Source organism: Rhinatrema bivittatum, chromosome 17, assembly GCF_901001135.1.
Source record: "Rhinatrema bivittatum chromosome 17, aRhiBiv1.1, whole genome shotgun sequence".
NCBI lineage: Eukaryota > Metazoa > Chordata > Amphibia > Gymnophiona > Rhinatrematidae > Rhinatrema > Rhinatrema bivittatum.
The window spans coordinates 1,075,247-1,102,750 of NC_042631.1; the positions used below are offsets into that span (position 1 = coordinate 1,075,247).

The 27,504-nt window shown below is 48.5% G+C and overlaps 1 protein-coding gene across 1 annotated transcript in view; it reads right to left on the reverse strand.

Moving 5' to 3' along the window:
* Positions 1-349: 349 nt before the first annotated feature.
* Positions 350-27,504, reverse strand: part of DGKZ (diacylglycerol kinase zeta) — a 187,695-nt gene continuing 160,540 nt past the window's right edge. Inside the window, 10 exon segments of the mRNA XM_029583064.1 lie at positions 350-3,465; positions 6,136-6,235; positions 6,611-6,647; positions 10,688-10,808; positions 13,247-13,290; positions 17,698-17,729; positions 19,476-19,589; positions 19,994-20,092; positions 20,838-21,031; positions 21,319-21,359. Of these exon segments, the coding sequence (XP_029438924.1) occupies positions 3,349-3,465; positions 6,136-6,235; positions 6,611-6,647; positions 10,688-10,808; positions 13,247-13,290; positions 17,698-17,729; positions 19,476-19,589; positions 19,994-20,092; positions 20,838-21,031; positions 21,319-21,359 (899 nt within the window). The 3' untranslated portion in view covers positions 350-3,348.

The following is a 27,504-nucleotide window of genomic DNA, read 5'->3' on the forward strand; positions in this document are numbered from 1 at the left end:
ATTTCCTTAATGGCTGAGCACAGATATACACGGTAATAACTGTGCACGTTTTAATAATGAAACGCTTAAAAGGGGAAACTCCTGATAGGTGACATCTTTTTTAGGACTCATAGCAGAGAGAAAGACAGAAGGAATGACTGAGAAGAGGGGAACAAAGTTCAGATCTCATTCCCGCGCTGCTCATTGTCACTCTCTGTGACTTTGCACAAGGTACTTGCTCTCAAGTTGCTTCAGGTACCTACTTAGATTATAAGCTCTATGGGATAGGGACTTCTCCCAGAATTGCTAATAATGCTGCAAGGTACTCTGAGTATCAAATAGAAAAGTGGGCTAAAATCCAACATGATGATTAAGATAATTAAAATGTAAATCTTTATTTCAGAGGCATGGAAACATGAAAGTTGCACAAGATGTTAAGCAGGATTTGACCTTGGCCCTGGACCATGGCAGAGTAGAGAGATGGAAGGCACTGGGTCAAAAATACCGCAGAACCAGGGGGCCGGGCAGGAATCATGCCAAAGGACCCTGGGTCACTGTGTGGCAGCAGGGTGAGGTGAACACGTCACTGGGGAGATCAGGGTTGAGAGACATTTCATAGTTACCAAACAAATTAAATTATATCTGTTGCACACACACAGAAACCGAGCATTGCACAGGGATCAGTGTCAGATGCCTTCAGCCCCACTGCAAACCAGTAACCTGATGTAACAAAGTCAAAGGCCGGGTCCCAGACAGCCCTGGGTTAGAAAAGCAGGCCCTCTCCCTCAGTGGCAGATAATGTAGGAAGTGAGACGTGATTAAAGGTGAAAGCACTGATCTGAAGAATGCTCAGGCTGCAGTATTCGTGCATGCAACAAATGTCACAGCTGTGACCACCACCCCTCTCCCAGGGAGTCTGCTGGGGGTGGAAGGGGAAGCCAGATACAGGGGGCAAGCTGTAAGGGCAGAAATCTCATAGAGGGAAGTTGGGTACAAGGGCTCCTACTGGCAGCCAGAGCACAATGCATATTATAGCACTTTCAGAAACAGAAACTGAATGAGCTACTCAACGCCAGGACGTAGTCCTAACAATGCACAGGAGGCCATGACAGGCATGGGGGAAAGTAAGACAAAATGGACCTACCCTGGTCTTTTCTCAGCCTTTGGATTAACACGCAATTGCTTAAAAACACAGCAGCACAATTCACAGTCCCATTCTGAGAAGAGCTGGGGCCAAAACACACAGCAACACTAGATTACACAGATGTGCCTATCGAGTTCACACAGTATCCATACAGCAGATGCTGCATATCCACATATTCCTATGGACCTATACGTGGATTTCTGGTTTCCCACGCCATGCACAGGTAAATGCCTAGAATTTCACCTACCGTACAGGTAAGCTTTTTTACAAGTGTACATCAGCGGCACAGGGAAGTCACATGCCAAGAGCAGCTCCTGGCGTACTAAAGGCAATGCTGCTCTGTAGCCAGCTGTCATCTATGAAAATTCTTTAAACAGTTCCTGATAGCCACGTCTCCCACGCTAGTGGCCCACAAGTGCATAGAACCTATGCAGCATCATTCCTATGCACCCATTGATGCTGCTCAGAGAACAAGAGTTTCCAAAATTGTGGCCAGTGTACAAGAGGTGGGTTTTGTTTTAAAGAAGCAAGACTGGTGGTATAAGCCAAAATTATACCCAATCGTTGTTGCAGGAAAGGAATAATGCATCGGTCAGTGATGGTCATCCCTTCCCTTGCACAGGGGATAAACCTTGGGAGAGTCCGGGTGTTCCTTAATGCTGAAATTGTATAATGTGGGTACAAGCATGAACAGATCTAGAAGTATTCATAGGTAAAAAAAAAACCACGCTTGCAAGAAACACTAAGATAGAATAATCTCCTCCTAGTACAGAAGAGTTAAATAGTAATTAAAAAAAAACAGCACAAGAATATAAACACCACATTACCCAGAGACTGAACAGCGCTAAGTCTCAGCTACAGTCACTAACCAAGATGGTGAGGACAATAAAACTGCCCTGCAAAGGAAAAGTGAGTCCTTGCTGGGGGTGGAGTGCCAGCTTCAGAGGGTCACGGGCTTGGATTACTCTGCTAAAATTGCCCAGAATCCTTCCTTCATAGTCCCTGTAATGTCTTAGGGCCAAGTCCTTACGCAGATAGGAAAGCAATGCCAGAAGCAAGGGGAATGGAAAGCTGAAGATGGCAGGAGACAAAGGAGCAGTCACCCAATCCCCTCTGCCCTGCCAGTGAGTACTGGTCAGAGGTAGCACACCCTCCTCTCAGACCCCCTGCCCCGAGGGTCTGACCACTGCTTGCCTCTGCTCCCATGCATCTGTTGAGGGGCAGAGGATTGCTGGGCTAGATTTGAAACTCTCCTGCTAGAGAGAATATTTTGCTGCCTTACAATGGTATGAGGACAGCGTGACAGGAGTTCCATGCCCCATCTGGTGAGAGTGCTTGGCTGGCATCACAGGGAACTCAGAGCCTGAACGCCCCATTGAAATGCAATGGACAGTTTTGGGAGAGGCAAGCAGCAGCATTGGACAGGGAAGCTGAAGGTCCGGTTCTGTCACAGGTCCTGGGAGACAGATGGTACTCAGCGCTAATGGGAAGGCTTTCTTTTTTTTACTCGCTACTATGAGTGGAGTTTGTGTTGCTCTTTTTCTCCAGCAATTTGCAAGTTGATGAATCTGCCGTGAACGCCACAAAGCCAAGCTTGAGCGGCTGCAGAGGGCCCGGCCCTCAGACACAGAGGCAGCCACATTTACCGTCTTTCTTCCTGTTGATCTTTCCAGTGACCCAGTTCAGTCATTTGATGCTAATGAGACGTCTGTCGCTCTTCTCCACCCCAGTGCTGTTACTGCCTGCACAAGGCTGTAAACGCTGCAGCTTGGTCCCTCTGAATGGGAGATGGGCAGAAGCCAGAAATGGTCACCAGGCACTAAAGTTACAGCTACAGTGCCAGCCGTACAATCAGCAGGAGTCCCACACCTGCAGGCAAGTACAGGGGCAATTTCCAAGTGTTCATCCTCTCAGAGGAGGGGTGAAGTCCAACACATCAGTAAGCGTGGGAGTGCCTGCCCCGGGGGCAGCGATACAGAGGCGTCACCAAACAAAATTCTATATTAAAATCTTACCGACTTTCAAAAATAAACATTAAAACCTTAAATTAGTTTAAAATGCAGTTTCTGTCAGAGTTGGCAGCTCTGGCAACTCTTGCTTTGTGTGCACATAGTGTGGCCGGCTCATTCCTCGGGACCTCCAGCCTCTCTCCACCTGAGGATGCTCCACGCTTCACTAGGGGTGAGCTTTCAGCTTAGAGGCTGCTGGACGGTCTCTGGCTAGTGCTACACAGCTGTTTCCTGGTCCTCCCGCTGGATCATCTGGTAGTGCTGTCGGTTTTCGAGGTAGGCAGCCAGCTCCGGATCCCTGGCTTTCTCAGCCCGATGCTTTGGAGTGTCGCCCTGCAATATATTTAGGAAGAAAGGAAGAGCCATTCGGATGGGTTAGTCAGACTGCAGGCCAAGAGTGAGGCAGGGCTGAGAAAGTAACCCACAACATAACTGCTACCTGAGAGAACATGAATCCTTTCTAAAGGCAACATGCAAAGCCATTTACACGAATGTAGAGCTGGCTGGCCCAAAGCAAGTACAGTGATCCGCATTCAGAGGGGACAGGCCTAGGGGGGAGAAGGAAAGCAGTGTGGGAAGATGTCATTTTCAAATTTACGTGTGTTATTTTCCATGCACTCAAACAAAATCAGGTGCAAATGTTTGCAGGGTACTTTGTACCCATAGTAACTTTCAGAGTGGAATTTGCTTTGAAAATTGGCTTAAAAGTACTCACAGAATGTGTCCCAATAGGCACAGTTTAGAAAATTGCCAATTATCTAATCATTTTAGCTGGGTTCTTGTAGGTAGCAATTTCTGTTCAAATATGAATTACAAGAGAGATCTCACAGGCTACTTTCTCCCATCATGTACAGTATTAGTATATTTTAGGGAGGACTTACAGGAACCTCATCTCCAGCCTGTGCTATTCTCTCTTAAGCAATTAGGGCAGGGGATAAGCATGGATGTGGGGAGAGAGTGTGTGTGTGTGTGTGTGTGTGTGTGTGTGTGCATACGTGGCGGGGTGAGGGGTTAGGGTTAGCAGGGGATAAGCATGGATGTGGGGAGAGAGTGTGTGTGTGTGTGTGTGTGTGCATACGTGGCGGGGTGAGGGGTTAGGGTTAGCAGGGGATAAGCATGGATGTGGGGAGAGAGTGTGTGTGTGTGAGTGTGTGTGTGTGTGCATACGTGGCGGGGTGAGGGGTTAGGGTTAGCAGGGGATAAGCATGGATGTGGGGAGAGAGTGTGTGTGTGTGTGTCTGTGTGTGTAGGTGTAGGTGTGTGTGTGTAGGGGTGTGAGAGGATGCACCCAGACATTCAGCAGGAAGAAAGTAGAGCTCTGTTTCGGATGGGGGAGAGAGAGTGTGTGTGTGTGTCTGTCTGTGTGTGTGTGTGTGTAGGGGTGTGAGAGGATGCACCCAGACATTCAGCAGGAAGAAAGTAGAGCTCTGTTTCGGATGGGGGAGAGAGTGTATGTGTGTGTGTGTGTCTGTGTGTGTGTGTAGGGGTGTGTGTGTGTGTGTGTGTAGGTGTGTGTGTGTGTGTGTGTGTGTGTAGGGGTGTGAGAGGATGCACCCAGACATTCAGCAGGAAGAAAGTAGAGCTCTGTTTCGGATGGGGGAGAGAGTGTATGTGTGTGTGTCTGTCTGTGTGTGTGTGTGTGTGTGTGTGTGTGTGTGTGTGTGTGTGTGTAGGGGTGTGAGAGGATGCACCCAGACATTCAGCAGGAAGAAAGTAGAGCTCTGTTTCGGATGGGGGAGAGACAGATTCATTTCTCTGGAACTGCAGCTGATGTTTTATTTTCTTGGGATTTAAGGTAAGGGGGATGGGGAGGGCTGGTGTCAGTGACCCCTTGCAGGGGATGCTGGGACTTGTCAGCCCGCTCTGCTGCTGTCACTCACTCCCCCTGTGGATGTTCAGGTTTCAACACATCCTTCCAGCCATCTGGCCTTCCTCCACTAATGAACTCTCACAGCCAACCTCCCCCTCTCCCTGCGAGGACTGAGGCAGCCACACAGTCACGGTGCCAGGAGGATGCCACGGTGCCAGGAGGATGCCACGGTGCCAGGAGGATGCCACGGGGCACTCTGGGGCTGGTTCGGAGGCACCTGGAGACCACTGCCCCGCTCGTAGCTGCAATCCACACTCTGCCTTCATTCCTCCGCACAACTCCCTCTCCCCTGCCCTCACTTTCTCTCTCCTTCTAATCTCCTCCCCATCTTTCTCCCTTCCCCCTTTCTGTGTCTCCCTGCTTTCCTCCCCTCACCCTCTGGCAAAGTCATTTCTGCTCCAGCCACATCAAACGATGCAAACTACAGGCCCAAGCACAATCCCCAGCCAGGGGATCGGTATCATTTGTAAGGAATTTCTGCCCAAACACTTCAAGGGTGCAGACTTAAGCCCTTGTGCTGTTCAGACTCTGCAAAGCTCTGGGAATTAATAAAAAAAAAGCTGCAGGTCGGGCCCACCTTTTTTTCCCAATGGGGAGAAAGTTCAAACACGTTCCAGGTCAGCGACCGGCCAGAAAATCACCACTGGTCCACTTCAACTTCCACTGCCAAAACAGGAAACATCTGGGCGGGGACCCATGGCAGGAAGGAAAATATCCCCCTCCACCCCCCTAACTATAATACCCCAAGCTCTCCCTTCCTCCCTACAACCCCCTTTCCTGTAAGCAGAGGAGAGAAAGTGCATCGTGAGTGCAGTCTCATTCCCACAGCAAGGTCACATCTCATGGACGCGCTCCTCTGCAGCCCCAGGTCTCCCCAGGGTTTCCCTTAATGCTTTTACAACTGGAGCTGTGATCCTGCTGCCAAGAAAGTTCACTTCTAACCACCTGCACCTGGGGATTTTCCCCTCCCACTATTCCCAGTCTGCTCATGGCAGCCACCAGTCCTGAGGCCCAGGGGCCATAGCCCAAAGCACATATCACGTTATTAATGCTGGAGGCTCCTCTCTGCATGAGCCACTGTTCTCCTCCCACATCCCGGGGCAGTGTGGCTGGATGGCTCCTATCCCCCTCACCTGCAGGTCCGTTTTCATCAGCGACGCTCCAGCTTCCACGATGTAATGGCAGATAGTGCGATGGCGCAGCGACGCTGCTTGGTGCAGACACGTCTCTCCCCTCACAAGAAAAAGAACAATCACCGAGTCCTGTGACAGCAGCCACCCTCAAATGCCCCTGAACGAAGCCCCCTGCATCCTACAGAGGGAGAACCTCACCTCTCAGCACAGACTCAGAGACCCCAAATCCTCCTGCAAACTCAGCACAGGGAATCCAAGCACTTCCCATTCCACTATTCTTCAGAAACAGAGTCTTTCAATCCTGTTTCACATGGGTACAACCTTCTGCACCACACCCAGAACAAAACCAATTCATGCTCATGGGGCACAGATTAAAGGGACAGACCATGGCCTTGTTCAGAAGAGCAGCAACAGCTAAAGGAGGTGGGAAAAGCCACAAAACCCTAGCAAATATCTCTGGAATAATGACACTTACTTTTGTTTCTCTGTAGCATCCAGGATCTCTGTAGGAGCTGAGTGAAAAAAGACAAAAAAGAAGTTTAATAAAACATTTGCCTCTCCCAAGGATCAGCTGAGAAACAATAAAACATGGATCCTCCTAAACAGTGCAGTCACACTCTCAACATCCGCATCTCTAGGAGAGGGGTCTAGAGAAGGAGCAGGAGCTATCCTGACCTATGCATCATCACACAGACACTGCCAGCACTGGCATCCTGGGGGGAGTCCTGCCTATGCATTGTTACATATCACACAGACAGTGCCAGCACTGGCATCCTGGGGGGGGGGAGTCCTGACCTGCACATTCTTACATATCACACAGACACTGCCAGCACTGGCATCCTGGGGGGGAGTCCTGACCTGCGCATTCTTACATATCACACAGACACTGCCAGCACTGGCATCCTGGGGGGAGTCCTGCCTATGCATTGTTACATATCACACAGACACTACCAGCACTGGCATCCTGGGGGGGGGGGGGGGGGGGAGTCCTGACCTATGCATCATCACACAGACACTGCCAGCACTGGCATCCTGGGGGGAGTCCTGACCTGCACATTCTTACATATCACACAGACACTGCCAGCACTGGCATCCTGGGGGGAGTCCTGACCTCCACATTCTTACATATCACACAGACACTGCCAGCACTGGCATCCTGGGGGGAGTCCTGACCTGCACATTCTTACATATCACACAGACACTGCCAGCACTGGCATCCTGGGGGGGGGGGGGGGAGTCCTGACCTATGCATCATCACACAGACACTGCCAGCACTGGCATCCTGGGGGGGGGGGGGGGGAGTCCTGACCTATGCATCATCACACAGACACTGCCAGCACTGGCATCCTGGGGGGAGTCCTGCCTATGCATTGTTACATATCACACAGACACTGCCAGCACTGGCATCCTGGGGGGAGTCCTGCCTATGCATTGTTACATATCACACAGACACTGCCAGCACTGGCATCCTGGGGGGGGGGGGGGGGAGTCCTGACCTGCACATTCTTACATATCACACAGACACTGCCAGCACTGGCATCCTGGGGGGAGTCCTGACCTGCACATTCTTACATATCACACAGACACTGCCAGCACTGGCATCCTGGGGGGAGTCCTGACCTGCACATTCTTACATATCACACAGACACTGGCATCCTGGGGGGAGTCCTGCCTATGCATTGTTACATATCACACAGACACTGCCAGCACTGGCATCCTGGGGGGGAGTCCTGACCTGCACATTCTTACATATCACACAGACACTGCCAGCACTGGCATCCTGGGGGGGGGGGGGGGGAGTCCTGACCTGCACATTCTTACATATCACACAGACACTGCCAGCACTGGCATCCTGGGGGGAGTCCTGACCTATGAATTGTTACATATCACACAGACACTGCCAGCACTGGCATCCTGGGGGGAGTCCTGCCTATGCATTGTTACATATCACACAGACACTGCCAGCACTGGCATCCTGGGGGGAGTCCTGACCTGCACATTCTTACATACCACACAGACACTGCCAGCACTGGCATCCTGGGGGGAGTCCTGCCTATGCATTGTTACATATCACACAGACACTGCCAGCACTGGCATCCTGGGTGGGGGGGGGGGGGGGAGTCCTGACCTCCACATTCTTACATATCACACAGACACTGCCAGCACTGGCATCCTGGGGGGAGTCCTGACCTGCACATTCTTACATATCACACAGACACTGCCAGCACTGGCATCCTGGGGGGGGGGGGGGGGGAGTCCTGACCTGCACATTCTTACATATCACACAGACAGTGCCAGCACTGGCATCCTGGGGGGGGAGTCCTGACCTGCACATTCTTACATATCACACAGACACTGCCAGCACTGGCATCCTGGGGGGAGTCCTGACCTGCACATTCTTACATATCACACAGACACTGCCAGCACTGGCATCCTGGGGGGAGTCCTGACCTGCACATTCTTACATATCACACAGACACTGCCAGCACCGGCATCCTGGGGGGGGAGTCCTGACCTATGAATTGTTACATATCACACAGACACTGCCAGCACTGGCATCCTGGGGGGAGTCCTGACCTCCACATTCTTACATATCACACAGACACTGCCAGCACTGGCATCCTGGGGGGGGGGGAGTCCTGACCTATGAATTGTTACATATCACACAGACACTGCCAGCACTGGCATCCTGGGGGGGGGGGGGAGTCCTGACCTATGAATTGTTACATATCACACAGACACTGCCAGCACTGGCATCCTGGGGGGTGGGGGGGGAGTCCTGACCTGCACATTCTTACATATCACACAGACACTGCCAGCACTGGCATCCTGGGGGGGGGGGGGGGAGTCCTGACCTGCACATTCTTACATATCACACAGACACTGCCAGCACTGGCATCCTGGGGGGGGGAGTCCTGACCTGCACATTCTTACATATCACACAGACACTGCCAGCACTGGCATCCTGGGGGGAGTCCTGACCTGCACATTCTTACATATCACACAGACACTGCCAGCACTGGCATCCTGGGGGGGGGGGGGGGGGTCCTGACCTGCACATTCTTACATATCACACAGACAGTGCCAGCACTGGCATCCTGGGGGGGGGGGGGAGTCCTGACCTGCACATTCTTACATATCACACAGACACTGCCAGCACTGGCATCCTGGGGGGAGTCCTGACCTGCACATTCTTACATATCACACAGACACTGCCAGCACTGGCATCCTGGGGGGAGTCCTGACCTGCACATTCTTACATATCACACAGACACTGCCAGCACTGGCATCCTGGGGGGAGTCCTGACCTGCACATTCTTACATATCACACAGACACTGCCAGCACCGGCATCCTGGGGGGGGAGTCCTGACCTATGAATTGTTACATATCACACAGACACTGCCAGCACTGGCATCCTGGGGGGGGGGGGGGGGAGTCCTGACCTGCACATTCTTACATATCACACAGACACTGCCAGCACTGGCATCCTGGGGGGGGGGGGGGGGGGGGAGTCCTGACCTATGAATTGTTACATATCACACAGACACTGCCAGCACTGGCATCCTGGGGGGAGTCCTGACCTCCACATTCTTACATATCACACAGACACTGCCAGCACTGGCATCCTGGGGGGGGGGGGAGTCCTGACCTATGAATTGTTACATATCACACAGACACTGCCAGCACTGGCATCCTGGGGGGAGTCCTGACCTCCACATTCTTACATATCACACAGACACTGCCAGCACTGGCATCCTGGGGGGGGGGGGGGGAGTCCTGACCTATGAATTGTTACATATCACACAGACACTGCCAGCACTGGCATCCTGGGGGGAGTCCTGACCTGCACATTCTTACATATCACACAGACACTGCCAGCACTGGCATCCTGGGGGGGGGGGGGGGGGAGTCCTGACCTGCACATTCTTACATATCACACAGACAGTGCCAGCACTGGCATCCTGGGGGGGGGAGTCCTGACCTGCACATTCTTACATATCACACAGACACTGCCAGCACTGGCATCCTGGGGGGGGGGGGGGAGTCCTGACCTCCACATTCTTACATATCACACAGACACTGCCAGCACTGGCATCCTGGGGGGAGTCCTGACCTGCACATTCTTACATATCACACAGACACTGCCAGCACTGGCATCCTGGGGGAGTCCTGACCTGCACATTCTTACATATCACACAGACACTGCCAGCACTGGCATCCTGGGGGGAGTCCTGACCTCCACATTCTTACATATCACACAGACACTGCCAGCACTGGCATCCTGGGGGGAGTCCTGACCTGCACATTCTTACATATCACACAGACACTGCCAGCACTGGCATCCTGGGGGGAGTCCTGACCTGCACATTCTTACATATCACACAGACACTGCCAGCACTGGCATCCTGGGGGGGGAGTCCTGACCTGCACATTCTTACATATCACACAGACACTGCCAGTATTAGCATCTCTGAGGGGCAGGGATGCAGCCCCTATCTTGCAGAGTCACACAGATTCTTCCTGGGGGGAGGGGGTGGCCTGACCTCTCACCATTCTCAATGATGTACTTTACGATCTCCTTGCTCCCTGAGCTTACTGCGTGGTGCAGAGTAGTCCATCCCGAAGAGTCTCTCACCATCAAATTCCCTCCAGCACAGTGCACTTGTTGGAACTACAACAGCACAGAAGAAGAAAATGGAGGCGGATGGGGGGGGGGGGGGATATTCAGCTCCTAGTGCTTCTTCCACTCCCTCCTTACATTAGCAGAAAATCTGCAAGTTCCTGGCATCTCTGCCCATTGCATTCTGCTGCCCCACCCCTTGGTACTGAGCGAGTAATAATTCCACTGCTGCAGACGAGAAGGTGCAGGAAACAAGACACTGCCTCACAAGCTGGAGCAGAAAATCATGGCACAGCCCAGTTACTTGGTGTAGGAGACTGTGGCACTGCGTCACGGTATCTAATATCTGTGCCAACAGACGTCCCTGTCTGCTACTCCGTTATAGGCATTTCCATTACTTGCAGTGCTCTGTAACTGCCATGTGTTTAGTTTGAGTATGTTGTACACTTTCATGTATTTAATTATTGTTTTATGATTATTTGATGAATGGAATGGATAAACGTGGATAAGTTGTCTACTAAGAACATAAGAAACATAAGACCATAAGAACATGCCATGCTGGGTCAGACTAAGGGTCCATCAAGCCCAGCATCCTGTTTCCAACAGAGGTCAAACCAGGCCATGAGAACCTGGCAATTACCCAAACACTAAGAAGATCCCATGCTACTGATGCAATTAATAGCAGTGGCTATTCTCTAAGTAAACTTGATTAATAGCCATTAATGGACTTCTCCTCCAAGAACTTATCCAAACATTTTTTGAACCCAGCTACACTAACTGCACTAACCACATCCTCTGGCAACAAATTCCAGAGTTTAATTGTGCATTGAGTGAAAAAGAACTTTCTCTGATTAGTCTTAAATGTGCTACTTTCTAACTTCATGGAATGCCCCCTAGTCCTTCTATTATTTGAACGTGTAAATAACTGATTCACATCTACTCGTTCAAGACCTCTCATGATCTTAAAGACCTCTATCATATCCCCCCTCAGCTGTCTCTTCTCCAAGCTGAACAGCCCTAACCTCTTTAGTCTTTCCTCATAGGGGAGCTGTTCCATCCCTTTTATCATTTTGGTTGCCCTTCTCTGTACCTTCTCTTTCAAAAAGTGCAAAGACTAGAAGACATTCAATAAAGTTACTTGGTGATAGATTTAAAACAAAGAGGACAAATATGTTTTTATTCAACGCATAACTAAACTGTGAAATTAATTGCCAGAGGATATGGTGAAAGCTGTTAATGTTGGTGGGTTTAAAAAAAGTTTGGACAAGTTCCTGGAGGAAAAGTCCATAAACTATTAATAAAGCGGACTTGGGGAAATCCATTACTAGTATTAGTTGTATGGGATTTATCTACTGTTTGCAATCTTGCCAGGTACTTGTGACCTAGATGCTGGGCTTGATGGATCTTTGGTCTGATCCAGTATGGCAAGTTTTATGTACTTATATTTTTTATGATTGTGTTTTAATTGTACTCTGCTTAGAACATTTGATTTTGTGAATAATAAATATTTTAAATAAACAAATACATTAGACTGTGCAGGAAGCCATGATATAGTGTGATGAGTTGGTACATAAAGTCATGGCAGTGCCTGATGAGCTGGTTTAAGAAGCTGTGCCACTACATCATGAGGCTGGCAAGAAGCTGTGGCACTGCATCATGAGGCTGGCAGGAAGCTGTGGCACTGCATCTGAGGCTGTGCAGGAAGCTGTGGCACTGCATCATGAGGCTGTGCAGGAAGCTGTGGCACTGCATCATGAGGCTGGCAGGAAGCTGGGGCACTGTCTGATGAGCTGGTGTAAGAAGCTGTGGCACTGCATCATGAGGCTGTGCAGGAAGCTATGGCACTGCACCATGAGGCTGTGCAGGAAGCTGTGGCACTGCATCATGAGGCTGTGCAGGAAGCTGTGGCACTGCATCATGAGGCTGGCAGGAAGCTATGGCACTGCACCATGAGGCTGGCAGGAAGCTGTGGCACTGCATCATGAGGCTGTGCAGGAAGTTGTGGCACTGCACCATGAGGCTGGCAGGAAGCTGTGGCACTGCATCATGAGGCTGTGCAGGAAGCTGTGTCACTGCATCATGAGGCTGGCAGGAAGCTATGGCACTGCACCATGAGGCTGGCAGGAAGCTGTGGCACTGCATCATGAGGCTGTGCAGAAAGCTGTGGCACTGCACCATGAGGCTGGCAGGAAGCTGTGGCACTGCATCACGAGGCTGTGCAGGAAGCTATGGCACTGCGCCATGAGGCTGGCAGGAAGCTGTGGCACTGCATCATGAGGCTGGCAGGAAGCTGTGGCACTGCATCATGAGGCTGTGCAGGAAGCTGTGGCACTGCACCATGAGGCTGGCAGGAAGCTGTGGCACTGCATCATGAGGCTGTGCAGGAAGCTGTGGCACTGCATCATGAGGCTGTGCAGGAAGCTGTGGCATTGCCTGAATTGTGAACTATTATAGGCTGAGGTCAGGTAGGATGGTAACAGCTTAAGTACCTTCTGGAAATTGTTACTTTTTGCCGCCTCTAATAACACTTCATCTACAAAAAAAAAAAAAGAAAAAAATGTAAATGAGTAAGATTGTGGCTGAAGAGAGTGGCAGCATCAGTTTAAGCCTGGCAGGGATGTGCGGTGGGGACGGGGGCTGCACTGTGTCTGTCTGCACAGATTTATTCTCTTCAGGAAGATATCACATGTTCTGGGGACAGGGACTGCACTGGAACATTAATTTACAACACGGAAGCCGGCACACACATGCCTCATGTTCATGTGCACGTTTAATACAAAATACACCTAGCACGTGTGTGTTCGCTGCTATGCGAGGAAATGTGTATCACTTTCCTTAGGACTGGTCGACTATTACAGGCAGAGGTGAGCACATTTTAAAACATAAGCAGTTTGCACAGTCTCTCTCTCTAGGTCATCAAGACCCCTCTGGTTCTCCAGCCTGCACCCCTCCCCCCACCCCTTGTTTACCCAGACCCCTCACCCAGTCAGTTTTTGGCTACAACGAGGTTTATTCTGACTTGCACCTGAAAAAGAGCAGAAGAGAAGATGCACAGGAAGGAGCCCGACACGCACTGCATTGGCAGGATTGACGTGCGTAAATATTGGTCCTGCCCTGCCTGCGCTCCTCTCGTGCTCGCACACGCATAATTTTCTGGTTTTAAAATAAGACTTCCCCATGCTCGGCCCACATACTTGCATGTATTTGCCTTTTAACATGAGCAGCTCTGCAAGCATTTCTGACAGGAAGGAGCAGAGAAAGCTTTGCAGCTGTGCGCGGGCTCAGTCACTGACTCGCTCATCCTGGATCCCAGTAACTGAAGAACAGGATTTCATTGGAAATCAGGTTTAGCATTAAAGAGTCCTGGGATTTCATACTTCAAATGGAAGCATTCAGCAAGCAACCATCCTGAGCAAACAACACTCAAGCAACAGCAAAACAACTACCTCTCAGCACTCTACATTAAAACAAAAGACTCACAAAGACTGCCTTCGCCCCTCGGTCCATCAACAGCACTAACGCAGCACCACTACAACACAAGCACTACACGCTAAAATGTTCCCCACCTTCCCAATACCTATTTTACAACACAGCCTGTCAGCAATAGGAAAACCGAACAGATCATTCATACTACAACACAAACGACAGGCGCTACACCGAAACCTTAAATCATTCACCCCAATTTTGATAACACCCATCACCCAACTCTTAGGCCTCACTGTATTCTCACTTTCACTATTCAATGCACAATCTCTGTCCAAGAAATCTCTAATCCTCAACGACTATCTCCTTGATACCAAACCAGATATATGTGCTATAACAGAAACATGGCTCAAACCCACGGACACAGCAATTATAAACCAACTTCCCACATCAAACTACGACATCTTCTCCATCCCCCGACTGAAAAAAAGAGGAGGAGGACTCCTATTTGCATCAAAAAAAGACCTCGGGTTCATCCAGCACCCATACAACTCAGACTCTAAACTAGAAATGGGTCTCTTCACCTCGGAACAACTACAAATCCTACTCGTCTACGCCCCTCCGGGCCTCCTTGAGACAGACCCCTCCCCCTTAGTAGAGGAAATCACAACCCTCATCAAACTGGACGCTCCAGCAATTATCCTAGGAGATTTTAATCTGCATGTGGACAATCCTACCCCATCATCCAGCTGTGAATCCTTTCTCTCTGCCCTCTCAGCCCTGGGTTTCAAACAACTAGTTACCAAACCCACACACAAAGCAGGCCACACGCTGGATCTTATCTTTATTAACCCAGGCATCAAACATTCTTCACGCCTCAAAAGCAAGAAGGTCCCTTGGTCTGATCACTCACTTATCTCAACCGCATTCTCATTGAACAAACCCTCCACCTCCAAAGGGCCCTCACCATCTTTCCCATACAGAAGATCCTGCTCTACAGAAGACCTCAGCTCCCACCTAGCCTCTCAACTTCCATCCATTGATCTCTCAAACCCGAACACAGCTCTCCGCTCTTGGAAAGCCATCACAGATTCCATAGCCGACAAGCTATGTCCGCTAGCAACCAAAAAATCACTCCCAAACGCCTCCAAAAGACAACCATGGTTCACGGAAGAACTAAGAAAGCTAAAACAAAATCTAAGACAGAAAGAGAGCGACTGGCGCAAATCCCCAAGCACCAATACACGATCCATCTACAAAGCCACCCTCCATCAATACAAGTCAACTACCTCTAAATCCAAAAGGGACTACTATGCATCCAAGATTCACCACTTAATCTTCGACGCAAAAGCCCTCTTCGCCTATGTCTCCAATCTCACCCAAATCATCCCACAGGAGATTCCCAACGACCTAGCACAACCCAAAGCTGAAGAACTTGCTCTTCATTTTCACAACAAAGTCAACAGCCTTCTAACTCATCTGCCTTCTAATCCCACCGACCCTGCTCTTTACCAGTCTCTTCAACAATCATCCCTCAACAACAATGGTCTGGAAACACTTGAACCCATCTCTATCTTAGAGATACAAACTCTTATAAGAAGAATGAAACCTTCCTCCCATCCTTTGGATACTATCCCCACCAAACTGCTCCTGGCCATCCCTGACTCCATCGCTAAAACCTTGTCGGACATCATAAACTGCTCACTCTCCCAAGGACTATATCCTGACGACCTCAAATTGGCCTCCATCAAACCTCTACTCAAGAAACCCAACTTGGATCCTAAAGACCCCAACAACTTCCGTCCTATCGCCAATCTCCCATTCATAGCCAAGATTCTAGAAAAAGTTGTCAATACTCAACTCTCCGAATACATAGAAGAAAACAAAATCCTATTCCAATCACAATACGGATTTCGCAAGTCACTGAACACAGAATCCCTCCTCATCTCCATGTCTGACTTCATATTAATGGGCCTTGACAAAGGCCAATCCTTCCTCTTAATTCTACTGGACCTATCAGCCGCCTTTGATACGGTCAATCATTCCATTCTCACTTCCATTCTGGCTTCTATAGGTATCTCAGGCACAGCTCTCTCATGGTTTAAATCTTTTCTCTCCAACAGAGGCTTCAAGGTTAAGATACAGAACAAAGAATCTTCACGAATGGACGCATCCATAGGTGTCCCCCAGGGCTCCTCACTGTCACCTACACTCTTTAACATTTATCTTTTACCTATCTGCCAACTCCTCTCCAACCTTAACCTCAAACATTTCCTCTACGCCGACGACATCCAGATCGTGATACCCATTAAAGAATCTTACACAAAAACATTGGTTCACTGGGAAAACTGTCTCTTCGAAATTAAACATCTCCTGGCTAACCTAAACCTAGTTTTAAACTCCTCTAAAACAGAACTGCTTCTCATCTCCCCAGATAATAATGCCATCTCTAATCCTCCAACTATCCCAACTACTACACAGGTGAGAGATCTAGGAGTATTAATTGATAACCGGATGAACCTTAAAGCTTACATCAACAGAACCACCAAGGACTGTTTCCACAAACTCCAAGTTCTGAAAAGAATTAGACCACTCTTCCACACTCAGGACTTCAGAACCATTCTACAAGCTATCATTTTTTCTAAGATCGATTACTGTAACTCTATCCTTCTGGGCCTACCTTCCTCCTATACTAGACCCCTCCAGATGTTACAAAACGCTGCGGCAAGATTACTGACAAACTCCAGGAGGAGGGACCATATATCTCCAATCCTAAAAGATCTCCACTGGTTGCCTGTTCACTTTAGAATCCTCTACAAATCTCTTTCCATAATATACAAAACCATCCATCAACACACCCCACTCGACTTACAAGTCCCATTCCAAATTTATAACTCCTCCAGACCAACAAGAGACACACTCAGAGGATCTCTTCAAGTGCCCCCAGCCAAAACTACCAAACACATTACCTTGAGAGATCGGGCCTTTTCAACAGCCGGCCCCCTTCTATGGAACTCCATCCCACCGGACCTTAGACAGGAGCCCAGCCTCCCAACCTTCAGGAAGAGACTTAAGACCTGGCTGTTTAAAAAAGCTTTCCCGGACACCGATTAATTCTATTCAGCCAGATTCTACCACTTCCACATGTAAAAATGTTATTACTAATGTAAATACCTATACCTAATGTTATTCTCTTTCTTTTCTTCTCTCCTCCCAGTTCTATTACCTTGTTATTTGTAACTGCTTCCTTCTACACAAATAGGTTATTGAATTGTTTACTGTACACCCCTGTTATATGTAAACCGGCATGATGTGTTTGCAACATGAATGCCGGTATATAAAAATTTTAAATAAAATAAATAAATAAAATAAATAAAAAACCCACTGCAGACCCTCTGATATCCTTTGTATATCTGCCCCTTCACAGCCCTCGACTGAACAAGCTTCCCTAATCTGCTGGCCCCTTCTGGACCACAGACTTTACCAATAAGAAAGGTGTTATAAGCAAGGCCCTTACCTTTCTCACATCTGCAGGTCCCTTCTGTACACCTTAAAGAAAAAGCAAAGTCAAAACAAAATCTGCAGAGGTGAATCTTCCTCAAATACAAATAACCAAGTCCCTACTAACATTCATAGCTCTGATCATATTCCCCCAATGTCCCCCACCACTATCACTTCTCACCAAGCCCTACAGAGCCCCCACAGCCAACGTTCTTCCAGCATTCCCTATAGCACCCCTAAAATAACACTCACTATTCCCTACAGCCCCCCCCAGTCAGCGCTTCTCCACCATTCCCTATAGCACCCTAAAACCACACTCACCATTCCCTACAGTCCCCCCCAGTCAGCGCTCCACCATTCCCTTCAGTTCCCCCACTGAAGGCTCCTCCACCATTCCCTACAGTTCCCCCAGTCAGCGCTCCTCCACCATTCCCCTACAGTTCCCCCAGTCAGCGCTCCTCCACCATTCCCTTCAGTTCCCCCACTGAAGGCTCCTCCACCATTCCCCTACAGTTCCCCCAGTCAGCGCTCCTCCACCATTCCCTACAGTTCCCCCAGTCAGCGCTCCTCCACCATTCCCTACAGTTCCCCCAGTCAGCGCTCCTCCACCATTCCCTTCAGTTCCCCCACTGAAGGCTCCTCCACCATTCCCCTACAGTTCCCCCAGTCAGCGCTCCTCCACCATTCCCTTCAGTTCCCCCAGTCCGCGCTCCTCCACCATTCCCTTCAGTTCCCCCACTGAAGGCTCCTCCACCATTCCCTACAGTTCCCCCAGTCAGCGCTCCTCCACCATTCCCTTCAGTTCCCCCACTGAAGGCTCCTCCACCATTCCCTACAGTTCCCCCAGACAGCGCTCCTCCACCATTCCCTACAGTTCCCCCAGTCAGCGCTCCTCCACCATTCCCTACAGTTCCCCCAGTCAGCGCTCCTCCACCATTCCCTTCAGTTCCCCCACTGAAGGCTCCTCCACCATTCCCCTACAGTTCCCCCAGTCAGCGCTCCTCCACCATACCCTACAGTTCCCCCAGTCAGCGCTCCTCCACCATTCCCTTCAGTTCCCCCACTGAAGGCTCCTCCACCATTCCCTACAGTTCCCCCAGTCAGCGCTCCTCCACCATTCCCCTACAGTTCCCCCAGTCAGCGCTCCTCCACCATTCCCTACAGTTCCCCCAGTCAGCGCTCCTCCACCATTCCCTTCAGTTCCCCCACTGAAGGCTCCTCCACCATTCCCCTACAGTTCCCCCAGTCAGCGCTCCTCCACCATTCCCTTCAGTTCCCCCACTGAAGGCTCCTCCACCATTCCCCTACAGTTCCCCCAGTCAGCGCTCCTCCACCATACCCTACAGTTCCCCCAGTCAGCGCTCCTCCACCATTCCCTACAGTTCCCCCAGTCAGCGCTCCTCCACCATTCCCTACAGTTCCCCCAGTCAGCGCTCCTCCACCATTCCCTACAGTTCCCCCAGTCAGCGCTCCTCCACCATACCCTACAGTTCCCCCAGTCAGCGCTCCTCCACCATTCCCTACAGTTCCCCCAGTCAGCGCTCCTCCACCATTCCCTACAGTTCCCCCAGTCAGCGCTCCTCCACCATTCCCTTCAGTTCCCCCACTGAAGGCTCCTCCACCATTCTCTACTTTTAGTGCTGCAGCCACCCCTCTCCCAGTAAAGTGAGTAAAATGCTGGGGTCCATCTTACTGAATTACTGCATCCTTAGTAAGCAGCTCTGGATCTGACACACAAAAATCTTCAGAATTAAAATATTTAGTGAGCACTCCTGCCATTCACCTTCACCTCACCTGTTGTGTGGAGCCTTTTCATTTTGAAGAGTTTCACCGTGCGGCAAAGCTTCGGTGATGACGCTGTCACTGGAGATGCGTTTCCTCTGTGATGCCTTCTGCAGATCCAGGATCCTGTACGGGGGATCAGAGAATAAATCAATCTGGATCCATGCCTCTCATACTCACTAGACTGTCCAGGGTTAAAGGCCCTGAGCATACAATACTGGGGTCATGGGTGGGTAGTACCGGAGGGAGTCAGAGCTCTTGTAGTGTTAAGGCTGCAGATTAAGGGCATTTCCTACAGCCTCACAGGAGTCACCAATTTCTCCCTGGAAATTCACTCCACCCATGGTCCCTTGCTGAAGCTGGAGGTGAGCAGGGCATGCACAGCACAGCAAGCTCAGGGAGGACCAGTGGGACTGCAGAGGCCTCCTCTAAAATCAGTTTGCAGTTTGTATTTGTTTCCATCTTGGATGCACAGCTTAGAAACCTATTACTCCCAGCAGAGGCAGAGACACAGAGAGCGGCAGCAGTACCTCTTCTTAGCAGGGAAACGAAAGCCCGCGTGGGAAGAGAAAAGTGGCTTCCGGCAGCAGTGTCCTAGAGCCTCACTGTCCGAGTGAAAGCCCGTTGGACTGAGGCCCCAAGGCAAGCATGGCAGGAGCAGAGCAGGAAGGGAGAGAGAGAGAAAACAAAGCACAGGTGTTAGAGCCTCACATACGCAGCGACACGCGCTTCCTAGTCTAGAAGTTACAGTAAGATGCAGAACAGGGAGGGAAAGGGGTTTCCACAGATTATCAATCAAAGCAGGAGCGGAGTGGGTCTGTAGTCCATTCCAGCTCAGCCTACTCTGACTGGGAGGCAAGAGGGACTGTGGTGACCTGAGAGAGGACAGGGCTTGTTCCAAGCTACAAGGAAGGGTTCAAGAGCCACTCAGGTTAGCACCGAGAGAGATACAGGCACGAGAGGCTTCATAGCCACACAGCACCTGACACAATGTGCCACAGAAAACCCTCAAGCTTGGCAGGACAACGTTCAACACCCACTGGTGGCAGATAAGGCCAACAACACGTGGGGATTTTGAAATGAGATGTCCGCGATCTTTATGAGAGCCACCCTGTGGCATGGGGTGCAGAAAACTGCCCCAGTCTTAGATGCAGTAACCGCTTTTGTCCAGGGCAGAGCTGCTGTTGGTGGCTACGGAAGGGATGAGAGCTACGAAGGAGGATCTTCTGCACAGAATCGGAAATGCTTAGAGTAAACATGTCCTGCATTAAACCACAGGACGCCATGATCACTTTAATGAGCTGGACAGAAGATCCTTGCAATAGTCAGGAGATCTCACAATCGCACACTGAAGAAAGAGATGAACTTTCTAACCTTGGGACTGGCGATCCAGGAGGAGATGATGACGATGAAGGAAAAACAAAATGTCGCGCCACAGGACTGGAGGAAGAAGGATCCACAAGGTCAGGCAGGACTGGAGAGGTGCCCACAGTCTGTGTGATGACCAGCTCTGGATCGAGGACAAACATCTCCTCCTGAGAGATCTCACTCACGTAATTCAGATGCTCCTGTTTAATAAAAACCAGCTTTCTCACTCAGCAAAAGGAAAATATTCCCTCTGCAGCAGAGCAGGGCGGCGCCATACGACACTGTCACTTTAAAAGCCATTTCCCGGCTCTAGAGCCCTAAGTCCAGCAATGTTTACATGAGGCCATGGCGCCTGCTGAGGTCCACTCAAACTAAAACTGCACTCCTTACTTAATTAAAACACCACCACAACTACAGACGGCAGACTTTAGGACATACAAAAATCAAGAAACATAACGCACGTCTGATCTCACGAAGAAACACTCACCTGTGCACGATCAATACGATAAAAGCGATCCGCAGTAGTAGCTAAAAGAGAGGTAGACAGCTGTTATCCACCCTTATACTGCAGATAAAAGCGCCTCGACATAAATACAGCTGTTATCCACCCTTATACTGCAGATAAAAGCACCTCGACATAAATACAGCTGTTATGCACCCTTATACTGCAGATAAAAGCACCTCGACATAAATACAGCTGTTATGCACCCTTATACTGCAGATAAAAGCGCCTCGACATAAATACAGCTGTTATCCACCCTTATACTGCAGATAAAAGCACCTCGACATAAATACAGCTGTTATCCACCCTTATACTGTAGATAAAAGCACCTCGACATAAATACAGCTGTTATCCACCCTTATACTGCAGATAAAAGTGCCTCTGTATACAGACAGCTGTTATCCACCCTTATACTGCAGATAAAAGTGCCTCTGTAAACAGACAGCTGTTATCCACCCTTATACTGCAGATAAAAGCGCCTCGACATAAATACAGCTGTTATCTACCCTTATACTGCAGATAAAAGCGCCTCGACATAAATACAGCTGTTATCCACCCTTATACTGCAGATAAAAGCACCTCGACATACATACAGCTGTTATCCACCCTTATACTGCAGATAAAAGCGCCTCGACATAAATACAGCTGTTATCCACCCTTATACTGCAGATAAAAGTGCCTCTGTATACAGACAGCTGTTATCCACCCTTTTTCTGCAGATAAAAGCGCCTCAACATAAATACAGCTGTTATGCACCCTTATACTGCAGATAAAAGCGCCTCGACATAAATACAGCTGTTATGCACCCTTATACTGCAGATAAAAGCGCCTCGACATAAATACAGCTGTTATCCACCCTTATACTGCAGATAAAAGCGCCTCGACATAAATACAGCTGTTATCCACCCTTATACTGCAGATAAAAGCGCCTCGACATAAATACAGCTGTTATGCACCCTTATACTGCAGATAAAAGCGCCTCGACATAAATACAGCTGTTATGCACCCTTATACTGCAGATAAAAGCGCCTTGACATAAATACAGCTGTTATGCACCCTTATACTGCAGATAAAAGCACCTCGACATAAATACAGCTGTTATCCACCCTTATACTGCAGATAAAAGCGCCTCGACATAAATACAGCTGTTATGCACCCTTATACTGCAGATAAAAGCACCTCGACATAAATACAGCTGTTATCCACCCCTATACTGCAGATAAAAGCGCCTCGACATAAATACAGCTGTTATCCAGCCTTATACTGCAGATAAAAGTGCCTCTGTATACAGACAGCTGTTATCCACCCTTATTCTGCAGATAAAAGTGCCTCGACATAAATACAGCTGTTATGCACCCTTATACTGCAGATAAAAGTGCCTCGACATAAATACAGCTGTTATGCACCCTTTTTCTGCAGATACAAGCTCCTCTATATACAGAGACAGCTGTTATCTACCCTTATTTATTTATTTATTTATTTAAACTTGCTGATATTCTGCTGATAAAAGTAAAACCATGCTCAGCGGATTACATAAGGAGAGTAACTTTGAAACACCTTTGTACGGTCTCATATATCCGTGTATATGGCCACGCAGATGTCTACTATAGTATTTTATAACCTGCATTTATATGCTAATTTTACAAGCGTAAATGTTTTGAAAATTCACCCCACGTAATACATGAAACACAGAAAAATAAAATTCAAATAAAAGCAAGTTCATAAAACAAGCAGGAGAAAGTTTATACTGCACATGTACACAGAGAGGATGAGGGAAGCGGAAGGAAGGCAGTGCTAAAAGCTTTGCCGGAATTAGACTGAGAAGGTGGATGTGACAGAAGCAGCTCGGCCCCGGGGGCAGGGAGAGGTCAGTGTTGCCACTGGTGGACCCGTTCCCACCGCTGGCGGCCCCGGAAGCTGCGCAGGCAAGGAGGAGGAGCAGCACTGGCCGCATACTGAGGACGAACAGCCTTTGTGTCAGGGATGCCACCTCGCGGCTGCCTGAGAAGACGAGGGACACTGCAGAGCACAAATATGGAACTCATTGCCTACACCGCTTCGTCAAATTTCTAACCCCAAAGAATTCAAGAAATCATTAAAAACCTCTCTTTTCTCAAAAGCATTTGCCATTCCAGATACAGATCTATTGTAACCTTAACACATCCATCATTTTTCATTTTGTACTACAAAGTCATGCGGAACTGATCTTTTTTTATGTCTCGTTTGTAAAGTTTAAAGTTAGTTATTATTTTAAAATTGTTTTATAACTTTTAATCTTTATTATAATTCATGATTGTATTTTTTTCTATGTTTTTCATTTTTGTTTGCTTATGAACATTGTACACCGTTTTGATCAATATTTTATTGTTAGACTGTATATAAATAATTTTAAATAAATAAATGTGCAAGAGTAGCACTTTCTCCATGCCGATCTCACAATGTACGAGATCAGCATGGAAGAAATGGAAGCCCACGGGGCCTGCACACAGGAGGCAGCAGAACGGGCTTCAGTGCCAGTAGCAGCAATCGACATCTCCCCAATAGCCATGCGGAGCAGTGATAGTGGCAGCAGAGAAACAAGAGAGGCTCTGACGCTGCTGGCAAAAGAAAGAGAGGGTCTACCTTCAGTATGTGCATGTGTGTGATTGGGAGTTTGCCTGGGGATGTGTGTATGAGAATGCATGGGTGCCTGCCTGGGGTCTGTCTCTAAGAGAATGGGTGCCTGCCTGGGGTGTGTGGGTGTGTGTGTGTGAGAGAGAATAGGACCCTGCCTGGGTGTGTGAGAGAATAAAAGCCTGTCTGGGAGTGTGTGGGTGTGTGTGTGAGAGAGAGAGAGAGAATAGGAGCCTGCCTGGGTGTGTGGGTGTGTGTGTGAGAGAGAATAGGAGCCTGCCTGGGTGTGTGGGTGTGTGTGTGAGAGAGAACAGGAGCCTGCCTGGGTGTGTGGGTGTGTGTGTGAGAGAGAGAACAGGAGCCTGCCTGGGTGTGTGTGTGAGAGAGAGAATAGGAGCCTGCCTGGGTGTGTGTGTGTGTGTATGAGAGAGAATAGGAGCCTGCCTGGGTGTGTGTGTGTGTGTGTATGAGAGAGAATAGGAGCCTGCTTGGGTGTGTGTGTGTGTGTGTATGAGAGAGAATAGGAGCCTGCTTGGGTGTGTGTGTGTGTATGAGAGAGAATAGGAGCCTGCCTGGGTGTGTGTATGTGTGAGAGAGAATAGGAGCCTACCTTGGGGGGTGTGTGTGTGTTCGCACGCACGCATGTGTGTGAGAGAGAGGGAGAATGGGTGCTACAGGTGGATTCCAACCTGTCAGGAGCTGAAAAGAAGATGAGGGCCTGACGCTGCTGATAGATCCCAATCAAAGAAGAGCTGGAGATGCCTACGGGTTTGTCTGAGGGGGAGCGTACCTGTGTATGAGCTTGTGTGTGGTGTGCGCATATAAGAAAGAGAGAAGAAAGTTTGTGCATCCCTCTCCCACTAATCTATGACAATCTCAAGGTGACTGGAAATCAATGTTCCCAGGTATGGAGAGTGTGAATTTTTAAAATATTTTTTAGTTATATTTTTTAGGTATTATTTGATGTGTCTGCTGTTTTGAAATATTTTATTGGTGTTTGGACATTTAAAAAAAACTTGTATATGAGTTTTTAATTATTTGATCTTTTATTCATCAGCTTTTTAAAAAATACTATTACTATGTTTTTAGTATTAAGATTATGCATTTGTTTTATTTCTTGATTTTATTGTTTGATGTTTGAGGAATGGTGATGGTTCTGATTTTTCATTGTTGCACTGAATACATTGTCTGGCTTCTTGCGGTTTCCAGTTCAGTTTTTGTCTGTTTGTATTTCTTCTTTATGGTTGTTCTATTCTGTATTTGGTGAGGGTCTGTTTATGTTCTGCATGTGTGACTGAGGTGTGGAATTCTCCTAATAGGAAGTGTATTAGAGTTTAAGGGCTTTCGGAGGGTCAAGCCCACACCCAACATGCATCACAAGAGACCTAATACCATATGGGTTCCAAGTGTCTTTTTTGCAGGGATTTCTGGGTGGCATCACAGCAGTGCATGTAAATATAATGCAAGGGATATTTTTACCTCAGAATACTATAGTTTGATATTTTTCATGTAAATATAAATGCATAACTCTTAAGTGTGAGTGTGGAATGGGGTGGGCGGTGCATTATGCAAGGCTATAAGGTTTGCCTGGGGCACCTAATACCCTTGCAGCAGCCATGGGTTCGGGGGGGGGGGGGGGAGAGGTGAGGGATGGTGTCAGTTTTTAATCACTGAAGGGAGCTGTGTTTGGTAGGCTCGAGACAAAGAATGAATGAAAGGCGGGGAAGGGGGCAGCACAGGGTAGCAAAAAAGCAGGCATGAAGGGGTTTGGTGAGCAGGGGCAGCTGCAATTAGCTTCCTTCTCCTGTCTCCAGTAGTTCACCTACGGACATTTTTACTGTCCTGGTAACCTGCTGCTTAGAAACTGCCTGAAAATAAATATTTCAATAATGCACCATGAAATGAGAGAATAGCATAGCCCACATTCCCAGCCCTGTAACAGTGCAAGGCTTGGCCACACAGAACCATCCTGCTCAGGGCCTCCACGTACCATCCTAGCACACACCCCATGGGGAGGGGAGGGTCCTTTAATTCATGGGGATTCATTCACAAGTCAGCAATGGCACTACATTCTGCATCTAATGAGGGAAGCCAAATATGAATAGAATTTTGTTTACAAGCGTGTTAAATTGTCTCCTGATGGGGCTGTTTTCGGCTGATTTGGTTTGACTGTAATTGTCAGACAGACTTAGTGAAATAAATTATTGTGGGACCTGGGAAGGAAGAGGGATTCTCGCATGTTCAGCTACCCAGAAGAGTGCAATACAATGCTGGATAAGAATAGTTATCCGACAGGCAGCTGGGACAGACCCATAGCAGTGTGCACAGGAGAAACAAGGCAGGCTAGACAAGTCACTTGGTCTACTTCATGTACCTTCTGTACATTGCATGATTGCTGAAACAAAGGAATTTTGAAGTCCATATTCAGCACCACTTAGCCAGATAAATTCCAACTTATCTGGGGACCTGGTGCATTTTAAATACTCAGCTACAGTCAGTGGCAGCCACTTAGTCAGATAAAGTATTTATCTGGCTAAGTGATGGGAGGGGAATAGACGTAATGAGGAAGAGCTGAGTTTCATGCCATAGCAGATAATGGACTTCTCCTCCAGCAACTTATCCACACCTTTTTTAAACCCAGCTATGCTAACTGCCTTAACCACATCCTCTGGCAATGAATTCCAGAGCCTGAGTGAAAAATAATTTTCTATGATTTTCTTTAAATGCGCTACTGGCTAACTTCATGGAATGCCCCATATTCCTTGTATTATCTGAAAGAGTAAATAACTGATTCACATTTACCTGTTCAAGTCCTCTCATGATTTTATAGACCTTTATCATATCCCTCCCTCAGCTATCTTTTTTCCATAGGCTGAATGCACGTTTTAAACTCAGGGAAGTGGGGAGTCTCTCAGCCATGATTTATGTGTGCAAAGCAAGTTTTCTGCATAAATCCCAATTATAGGTCCCATAAACTGGCAAAATTGCTGGAAACCTTACTCCACCTCTGACCAGGAATAAACTTTCCAGTGCTAAGAAAACCTGAGTTAAGCCAGTGCACTTTTTGGCATGGGAGGGGGGTAAGAGCTAATGCCTTCAGTAAACAGAATGCACATTTTTTGGGCGCACAACCTTGTAGTATCGGGAGTAACATCTTTGCACAAAAAATATGTTCCTAACTGCGAGTAATGCTGTGCACTCTGCTGAATGCACATTATTACATCGGACCTTGGGCAGGCAAAATGATATAAACTACATCTACAATGTCTGGCAAAGCTGTCAAGTTTGACTTTACGCCCTGTAGAGTACGCAATTCAAGGTACATCATGGGCAAAACCTGCCAGTGCTGCCTTTTCTGAATCTCTGATCATTTATACTGAAGCAGAATTAGCCAACTTGTATGTGACACAGTTTGAAAACGTGGTGGTGGTGCCACTATAATGATCACATTTTTTTCTGTGGATCAGAGCATAGATACTGGGACTTTTTATTGTAAACCAGTATGATAAGACTATATCAAAGGGCAGTCAATCAAAGTGAATAAATAATAATAATACA